General features: G+C 33.4%; 1 protein-coding gene across 2 annotated transcripts in view; it reads left to right on the forward strand.

Moving 5' to 3' along the window:
- Positions 1-9,947, forward strand: part of ARID4A (AT-rich interaction domain 4A) — an 82,165-nt gene extending 72,218 nt beyond the window's left edge. Inside the window, exons 22-24 of one of the 2 annotated variants that reach the window (XM_074235904.1) lie at positions 116-325; positions 980-1,126; positions 5,690-9,946. In XM_074235904.1, coding sequence (XP_074092005.1) covers positions 116-325; positions 980-1,126; positions 5,690-5,793 — 461 coding nt within the window. In that variant the 3' untranslated portion in view covers positions 5,794-9,946. Of the gene's footprint in view, positions 1-115; positions 326-979; positions 1,127-5,689 lie in introns of both variants that reach the window. The other variant, XM_074235903.1, reaches the window with a different exon arrangement.
- Positions 9,948-10,321: the final 374 nt, after the last annotated feature.

Raw genomic sequence — 10,321 nt, forward strand, 5'->3', positions numbered from 1 at the left:
ACCTTTGGCCTTAATTCAGTGATCCTGTTAATTCACTGTCCATTTTTCCTATCTCTGCTTTGAACACATGAAATATTATAAGCAGCTTCTCATGGGATTCTTTCTCTTATTATAGGACAAAGCAGTGATAGTGAAGACCTTCCTGTCCCAGACAATACAAGTAAATGCACGCCAGTAAAACACATACATGTGGCAAAGCCCCCAAAGCTTGCTCGATCTCCAGCAAGAATGATGTCGCCTCACATTAAAGATGGAGACAAGGACAAACACCGAGACAAGCATCAAAATTCATCCCCTAGAGCATATAAGTGGAGTTTTCAACTTAGTAAGAAACATTTTAAAAGCATTCATCCAAGAATCTTAGTAAATTCAGTAATGTAGTTCCCTTGTGAATAGTCATTTTTATGAACCTAAGAGCTTGTGCCTTCTTGTATGTGCTTTATTATATTAAAAAAATAGTGACTTATAGGTGAACCATGAGATAGATGAGTCGTTGCATATATAGCTGAAAATTCCAAGCACACCACTTTTGTGGAGTGGCCAATAATAAGACCGTAAGAGATAATATAATACAGTGGAGAGTTGGTTGACCTCAGACAGGGAGACCTGTTACTGATAAAATGCTGGCTATCTAAAATCAGGGCAGTTACCCTTAGGATAGGCAATACGAAGATTATAAATTGCGCACATATATATTGTTAGAAGGGATTTCCTTCCTTGGAAAGCCCCTATACAGACAAAATTGTAAATGTAGACCAAAAAATTCATAATAATGATAATCTGCTAGTTATTTTGGTTGACAGAAAATTTATAAATTTGTTATTTATTGTGTGTTCATGATAATTAAATTTAATATAATAATTTTTAGTAACTTAACGTTATTTGTTCCAGTTGCTGAAATGAATTATTAATAGAAGTGTCTTTTCTCTAGTAAACTGCTTTTCATCTCAGGAAAATTTTTCTTTTCTTTTTTTTCTAGATGAATTAGACAATATGAACAGTACAGAAAGGATCTCTTTTCTACAAGAAAAATTGCAGGAAATAAGAAAATATTATATGTCATTGAAGTCAGAAGTAGCAACTATAGACAGAAGGAGAAAAAGATTAAAAAAGAAAGATAGAGAAGGTAATTTTTATCCAAAGTTCCTTTTATTGCCTTTCTAAATCATACTATATTTGTAATATGATCTTCAGTGGTGCTTTTAAAAAATTAGTAAACTTGAAGTGGGTTGCCTTTCAATGTTGGTCAGTTTCTTGCCATTTTAGCCATTGTGATTATTGAAGTGAATGAGTCATAAGCATGGATTCAATGGAATGAGCCCCTTGAAAGCAACATATTTGGTAAATACTAAATTTTATAACATTTAAATGTCTTCATGAAGTCAAGTTACTCATTAGGGAAAGAGTTTCTTTAAAATTCATTGACTAATAGTTTTTCAAGGTATCTTCTATGGTGAGTACAGACATGAATAAGATATAATCCTATGCCCTCCAGAAGCCAGACTAGTATAAAAGATAAAGATCCCTGCAAGTGATTATAAAATCCAGTTCAACAAGCATTTATTAAGCACTTATTTGCCAGATACTATTAGGTCCTAGAGTTATGCCAAAATGAGGGAAATCTTTCACCCTAAATAAACCCATGATCTGAGAGAGATACAGTCTGTATACAGATAAGTATGCATGTGATAATTTGGTGAGAAGGAAGAAAGTACAAACACAGAAATCAGGAAAAATATGATACAGAGATTATAACAGGAGCTGAACTTGGAAGGATGCTAGGGTCTCTCAGAATCAAGAGAGGAGAAGAAGAATATTGTAGACATGGTGGACAGCTTGTACAAGGGAGCCAAAGTGAAGTGCACAGTTGAGCAAATTAAATAATAAAACACTTACATTATTAAATCTAGTATATTATTACATGAAATCCTGGCAGCATGTCTGCTTTCCAAGGACCAGTCTAAACACTTCAACATTAGTCAGTTGGCTGTTTGGAGACAAATTCATTAAACAAAATTACAAAACAACCCTTAAATTCTTCAGTGCTTACTTCCTGTGTAGCGATTGGCAGTGCAGGTCCAAAGGATACTAAATCATACAAAGTTTAAACTGTAAACATTAATGTATCTGTGCTACCCTCTCTGTATGATTGGATTACATAATTCTTGCCATTCTGTCAATCAGTGAAGCTAGAAGACAAAAGGAAGTTTAATATAAATGAAAGGATAACAACAGATTCCTCTTTAAGAAGGAAATAAAAAAAATGACTATTATGCATTCAAAAATAACAAGAAACATTATTTCATGGGACATTTGATCCTAGCATATTGTAGTACTTGTTTGTGATAACTAGTTGCAAAAAGACTTAAGTATCAAACATCTTCTGCAGGGATGAATTAGAGAAATTCTACAAAAAAAATAGATAAAATCCTCTCGAATCAATCAAAATATACTTTGTCTATTCAGTGACAATGATGCCAAATTAGAAAGGACAGCAAAATTACACTGAAAGATAAAGTTCAGAAATGGGAAATAGGTGGGGCCAAAGACTACTCAGATGTTATCCTATGTATCAAGAATACTTCAAAAAGGAAGTCAGGACACAGTAGACACAGTACCAGATATAACCTAATAAAAAATAAAATCTTATTTTAACTGACAGGAAATTATTCATTAATGATATGGGAGCCATTACTACATCACTTCTCTTTTTAAAGTACAACAACTTCTTGGAGCACAGTTCAAAATTAATTTGAAAAACTAGAAGAATTAAAACAGGAAAAAGATGTAGCATGCTTTTAAAATATCTTCAGCTTAACCTATTTTAAATTAAGATATATTGGAGACAAAAGCAAGTTTAAGGTAGATTGCTAACAAACCCAATTACAAAGTCATCCCAAGGACATTTAAAAGTTTATGAGAATGTTGAAAAAGGAAAAGATCTGTGAAGATTTTTATAATCTATTTTATCACCTTCATGTACAATGGAGCTAACAACATTTAGACTCAACATCACAGTTCTCAGTCTTGCTAAATGAGAAAATGGAAATGAAATTTTTTTTAAAAGAATGATAAATACATTTGTACTAGACCAAGTATTAAGAGGGAGATCAAACTGGAGGTAATATAATTTTGAGGTTATATGAGGGATGTATTATCTGAAAGAGGAAAAATAAACTTGAAGATAATAAGGAGCTAATGTAGTTTATAAGGAAGGAGGTTATATGATTAGACTTGTTCATTCAGAAGGACATTTTGACAGCTGAGTGGAGGATGGACTGTATTGGGGGGGAGAATTGAAGCAGGGAGAGTAACTAGAAGGCTATTTTAATAATCCAAGAATGAAAGCCTCCACCAGGTTGGTGCTAATGTCTGAAGAGAGAAGAGGACATATATGTCACACAGATAGAATTGTTAGGATTTGGTAACTGATTGCATATATGAAGGATCAGAAAAAGAGTAAGGAGTTGAGGACATCTAGACAGTGAACCTGGCTAACTAGAAAGATGGTAGTGTCCTCAACAGTAATAGGGAAATTAAGTTATGTTGGAGGGGAGGGGTTCAGTTTTGTGCATTCTGAGTTTGAGATATTTATGGGACATCCAGTTCTCAATGCTCAAAATGCATTTGAAAACGTGAGACTAGAGATCAGAAAAGAGACTCGGGCTGAACAAAGAAGTCTGAGAATCATTCACATAGAAATGATAATTGAATAACAAAAATCACTAAATGAAAAGGTATAAAGAGAAGGTAGTATAGAGGCCAAATACTAAACCTTGAGTGACATCTCTAACATGCATGACTTGAATAAAGATCCAACTAAGTAGACCAAGAAGGAACTGACAGTAGAAGAATCAGGAAAGCAACAAAGAATATAAATGTCAATCCAAATACCTGCTTTCCCATACTTACATGATTTTTATGAAAGCAATATTTTTATACATAGAAGGCATGCTTGAGACAGTTATGAGAAGGGTTGAAGCAAATTTTTCAAATAATATTCTACAGTAGACCCCATCATTATAATCACCTGTAATCATAGAATCATAGATTTGAAAAGAGACCATAACAACCAACTAGTATAACTCATACCTGAAAGAAAAGCCTACTTTAACATACCTGACAATTAGTTTTCTAGCCTCTGCATGAACATTTCCAAGGAGTAGAATCCTAACACCTCCCAAAGAAGAGAGCATAACTCCATTTTTATGTAATTTCAAATTTTAGGAATTTTTTTTTCCTGTCATCAAGCCTAAATCTGCCTCTTCAACTTTTCCCCTTTGTTCCTGATTTATGCTTCTTTGGCCAAAAAAGAACAAATTTAATTTCTCTTCCATGTGATAATCCTTCATATTCTCCCTGAGCCTTCTCTTCTTAAGGCTAAACATTTCCATTAGTTTCTTCAACCAATCTTCATATGACTTGGACTCAATATCTTTTACCATTCTAGCTGGTGAACAATTGACAGAAAGGTGTAGCACATACAAGATGTTTGTTTGATTCATTGGAGCAGTGCCCTTCAAAGGTTCTTCTCCAACTAATCGTCTTCCAGGCATGTCAGAATCGTTCAGGATTCTGAAGGTGAAACAACAAAGATAATTTTAATTTAAGATTATTAATATCAAATGAGCGATAAAACAAGGAGATAGGTGATTGCCAAAGTTATCACTGATATAGAGGATAATCCAGCACAGAGTTCAAATGAAAGCAGAATTCTTCCAGATGTTCCTATTTTTGAAAAGTGTTGTGATGATTGTATCCAAATTCCAGAACACCACTGAACCTCCTCATTGAAATACATAATTATTTAAGAGTTCCAAGTGTATGAAAAATGGTTTTTAGATCACAGTATACAGTTGGGTGGAAAATCAATAGAGCTCTTCGTTCATTTTTTGTGTTGTGGACAAACATCACAAATAGAGAGTGACCTAGACTCAGAATTCAACATCTGGATGAGAATTGGAAAATTGAAGAGTTCTTTTAATTCTTGTTTCTCATGGAAAGAAATTTTTTCTCTGCTAGTCACTTTGTATGACTGCAAGCCTTGAAAATAGCACAGACTCCAAAGATGGGAAATTGAGGATTACCCAAAGGGCAGTGAAGAGGGCATAGCTTACTATGCTATACTAAAATACACAATGAATTGTGCAAGAGAAGTGATATAAAGAACATTGTGAGAGGGGATACATCATGAGGGGCAGAAGGGAGGACCAATAACATAATGGGAATGAGAGAAATGATATATATATTCACCCATGCTAGTTACACAGCTATTATATAAATACTGATCAGCACTATGAGTGATAGAAACTTAAGAGTAAGAATGAGATAAAGTCAGTTGTGACTGAGTAATCAAGGAAATTCTTCTTGGGAAGAATTGGGCTTTTGAAATGGGCTGAAATAACAGCAAAGAGGAAGGAGAGCTAGTAGTGTAACATAACATTATATGGCATTTCTCAGTACCTTTTTGACTCTATATAATCTTTAGCTAACTGGTCCTGTTCCTAAGGGTAAACAGGGTCATTGAATAGAGCCAAAAATAATTCCCAAGGCCACACAGCTAGGTATATATAGGCAGCATTTTAAAAAACTCTTATTGGTTGAAGTGTTTTATGTTTAGAAATTTGTATTTAGCCATCTATAAATTTTCTTTGTTCATTGCTTTAAGTTTCTCATTTTTATTCCACAGTGTCTCATGCAGGGGCCTCAATGTCATCTGCTTCATCAGACACTGGAATGAGTCCATCATCATCATCTCCCCCACAAAACGTTCTTGCTGTAGAATGCAGGTGATAAAGACTTTCTCTGCCTTCCCAGCAGTTTGCTGCCATGGACATAAATCCTTAAACCCTGAAATACAACCACAGAAAGCACTCAACTGGTTTAACATTGCCAAGTATATCCTGTACACTTTTCCACTGCTGGATTGTATCGGTCCCCCCCCTTCCCCTTTTTTGTTTTTTGTTTTCTTTCTGTTGCAAAAAAGAAAAATAAGCTGATTGATAATTGAAGGTTAGGCAATCTGCCATATTTGTCGTCATTTTTCCCCTTAATATTTGTTTATGTTTTTGTTGATACTGAGAAAGGGCACTTAGCAAATTTGAATTGTCTAACAAAGTTTTCAGGTGTTATATAGAAATCATAGACAAGCAAGTGCACACAACAAACATCAAAATACTATCCAGCTGAATAGTTAGTAAATTGCTGCACTTTCACCAAGGTGTATTTAATTCTTGGTGAGTAGGTTTTTGTTTTGTTTTTGTTTTTGTTTTTTGGTTCTTTTGTGTGGAAGCACTTGCTATACAGAACTGCCAAAGTATGTGTTCAGCAGTGTGCCCAGTTTTAAAGGTGTAAATGGGACAAAATAAATTGTGAAAGGAAGTGTAGTTGACTGAAAACTACCGTTGTAATAAGTCTTCCACTTTTTATAGGATTTTTGAGCACACAATTATGCAAATATTTTAATGTTTATTAATGTTTACAGTGGAATTGTGAATAAGTTTTCAGTGGACTATCTTATTCCTTGACAAAAATATTTTGTCTTTTTTCTATGTAATTTCAGAGTTTTTATTTTGTTACAAAAAGACAAAAATGAAATATATAACAACAATGAAGTTATTTAACAAGATTTCTAAAGCTGAAATTTTTGTGTAAAATAAGGTATTATCTTGCAACTTGTTAAATATATTTATTCAGACATTGGATGTTGTATTTTTATGTATTTTTTAAAATATTAATAAAATTGAAAAAAAAAAATAAAATTCTAGGATAGTTCGCTCTTTCGATTAAACATAACTCTCAGCTGTAACTCTTACAGGAGGTTGTATCCAATAGCCTTGCCTGTATATAAAGTGGGTCTGTCTCTTAAATCTTCATCGGTATAGAACTGTAATTGGGCATCTGGCTTATTAAAATATGTCCTTGTTTAGAAACTTTGGCAGTCCTAGTACTTAAACTGTTTTGAGGATCAAATTTTTTTGGTTGCCCTAAGATGCTATGTCACAGTTTTTATGTTTGCTATACTGCCGAATGAATTTATATCTCCCAAAGTTGAGATGCAACAATAAAGTAAAGCAACTATGTATGCTCTGTTTGTGGATTGTCCCACAAACTGATACATTTTGTAAATAATGCTTCCAAAACCATGTATTTAAAACAGTTTGCATATACATTATGTATAAAAGTGATTTTTTTATCGATTTTTTTATTCATGTTTGTACATTGAAAGGGGGTTCTTTAACCCCCTTTTCTGTATTTAATATGCTGTAGAGTAATAACATAGATGCTCTAGACTGTATATCAGGATAGTATGATTCACAACAACAAAAAGTCAGAGCTAAACACTAGTGATGGGGTAGCATTACTAAAATCGTTGTTTCTTGAAATTTCTTTCATCTTACCACATTGTGAACTTGTGATTCAGATTCCATTTTCGCAGAGAATTAAAAACAAAAAAATACTCTTGTAAAATGCACTTTTCTGTCTTTTATTTAGCAAAGCAGAAGTATTTCAATGTAAAGTAAAAATATGGAGCTCAATGGGCAGTATTAATAAAGGCTATGTTTTAAACATAGGCTTTACATTTTCAGTTTTCATTAAATGATTAATTATTCTTTAAGTGCCAATAATTTACACTTGAGAAATCAAAATTTAGAAAGTCAAAGTTTTCAATATTACATTGTAATCTTCCTTAAAACAAAAACATTTACATTCTGTATGTAAAAATGGAGAATGATCATATCAGTCGTGAATTAGAAGCTAATAGTGAATTATAGTTTACAAAATACTTTGGGAATCTTGTTTGCCTAAATATATAGGAACATAAATATAAATTCCAGACAAAAATAGAAATATCTAAAAGTATTTAAGCAGTTACATAAATCATTTTTTTTCCAATTTAGCACTGTAAAACATTCAGAAGCATTCAAAGCCACCCTTATAGTCTTGCTTAACTATTCCAATAATGGGTCTGTTATCTACTTCACTATCAACTACATAGCACTCAGCAAAAAGGATTGATCAATTTGAGGTTTTTCTTTAATATAGAAATCTATTATTTAAGGATGACTGGTATTAGAAAAACTAAAGTGAATAGATTTAAAATAGGAATCAAAAGTTTATAGGAAATATGAGGGTGGGGTGAGTTTTGAAGTTTGGAGTTTTAGCTTGAAAAATGAACAGGAAAATTATTTTTATTATCTTCTTAATTTAGATTATGGTAACCATTATGCATTAATTTTTAAAACAAACTGAATCAGGTATTGAGCTTTTGGGCATAATTTTATCATGGTATGCAGATATCCTTTAGGGTAAAAAGCTCATAAAATATAGGAGAATTTAATCAATTTTCTGAAGGTCGCTTAACACATTGAAACTCAAATGATTTTCTTTTTGGAGAGGTTTAATGGAGAAGGGATGAATGTTGGCAAGATACTAACATTCAGCATACACAGGTATCCTTAGGGATCTAATTTTAATGAGTGGTTCTCATTAGTGTATATTTTTATGTCGTGACAACTTTTGGTTCTTTTCTTCAGAGAAGTCAGACTCAAATAGAAACATAGGCTTAGAAGTAACTTGGAAAACCACAAATTTAGCATCATACATATTTATTTTTGCTTTCAGTTATTTCCCAGTTTTTTAAATCTGGTTCCCACTGTGGAGTTTTGGCTATGAATTTGACAACTGCCCTTTAGAGCTAGCAACCTTCAAGGCATTTAACCCTCAATTAATTCCCCAATATGAGTTGCAGAACTATTGCTTATCTTCATTGGTAGACAAAATTTCTTCACCAGAAGTGAAATCGTATTTGAAACAAAGCTAAAAAAAGAATAAACCTCATGCTTCTGGGAATAATGAATGCTGACATAATGGAGTCTTTTGTGTTAGGTTATGGTAACCATTATGCATTAATTGTGTGTGTGTGTGTGTGTGTGTATATATATATTTCTACATACATGTATTTTACACATTACTTACGTAGCTGCTTGAATAATTTATAAATTTCCTCTTTTACCAAGTATTTAATAGGGAGGCCTATTAAGGAACTCTAGGTGTGAGAAGTTACTTTCCTAGACATATGATTTCATTCATGGTAGAAGCTCTTCTACCAATAAAGATAAGCAACTTTTTCAACTTAAGAACCAGAAAATGCTGTCTGGGGCACTGAGATAGGACTGACTTTCCTAGGGTCACCCTTCCAGGATATGTCTGAAGAGAGAACTAAATTCAAGTCTTTGTGACTCCGAGGCAGTCTTCCTTTCTCCTGTACCACTGCTGCCACATCTTTCATGGGGAAACCTATGTTATGTTGGCATTTTTTTTGGTCTTGAATTCTCCCATTTTTTTTTGACTCATTTCTGTCCATTCTCACACCTGTCTTAGACCAGAGGTTGAACCAGTTTTGAAAACCTATGTCGGGGGTGGCTAGGTGGCGCAGTGGATAAAGCACCGGCCCTGGAGTCAGGAGTACCTGGGTTCAAATCCGGTCTCAGACACTTAATAATTACCTAGCTGTGTGGCCTTGGGCAAGCCACTTAACCCCAATTTGCCTTGCAAAAACCTAAAAAAAAAAAAGAAAACCTATGTCAAATCATAGTCAAAGAATCAAAATTTTTCAGTTAAAACAGTTTTGGAGATCATCTATTCCAACTTCCTCCAATTGAAACAACTCATTTATATAGCAATTTGTTTGTTTAGTGTTTTCCTCCACCCAACATTTTGTGGAAGGTAATGCAAATGTTATTATAAAAAGGCAGAAAGTTTAGCCAGTTGCAGGAAAATGGATCTAATGACTTGTATAGGCTATTCTTTCTATCACTGCCTATTCATCATTTACTTCCTCTTTCATTGTATTCAGACCCTAAGTTTTCATGCCTTTGAAGCAAAAGTGTCCATTGCAACCACAGTACTTTCAAGTGTGGCCAGAACTAGATCAAAATGTAATTTTGTAAAAAATAAAATAAAATTTAATTGGTAAATACTTAATAAAATAAAAATATAATAAAAATTGACAGTGTTAATATATGGTTTTCTAAGTTAATATGCAGCCTGTAGGGATCATTACCTCCGTTTAAATAGTCCTCAGTTTCTATTTGGTGTTTGGAATCACTGCTTTAGACAGTGTTATTCTACAGTAAATATAGAAGTTTCATTTCACCCTAACAGGTGATAATTCTTCCATGTTAAGACCCCAGGGCTCTGACACTGCTAGGCAGTGAAATTGAATCCCCCCCCCCCAAAAAAAGAGATAGTCCTTACCCTTAAGGAACTTAATCTTGAATGGGGAAGAATACACAGTGTTCATGGATAAGAAAATATA

The sequence above is a fragment of the Macrotis lagotis genome, chromosome 4, assembly GCF_037893015.1.
Source record: "Macrotis lagotis isolate mMagLag1 chromosome 4, bilby.v1.9.chrom.fasta, whole genome shotgun sequence".
NCBI classification, from domain to species: domain Eukaryota; kingdom Metazoa; phylum Chordata; class Mammalia; order Peramelemorphia; family Peramelidae; genus Macrotis; species Macrotis lagotis.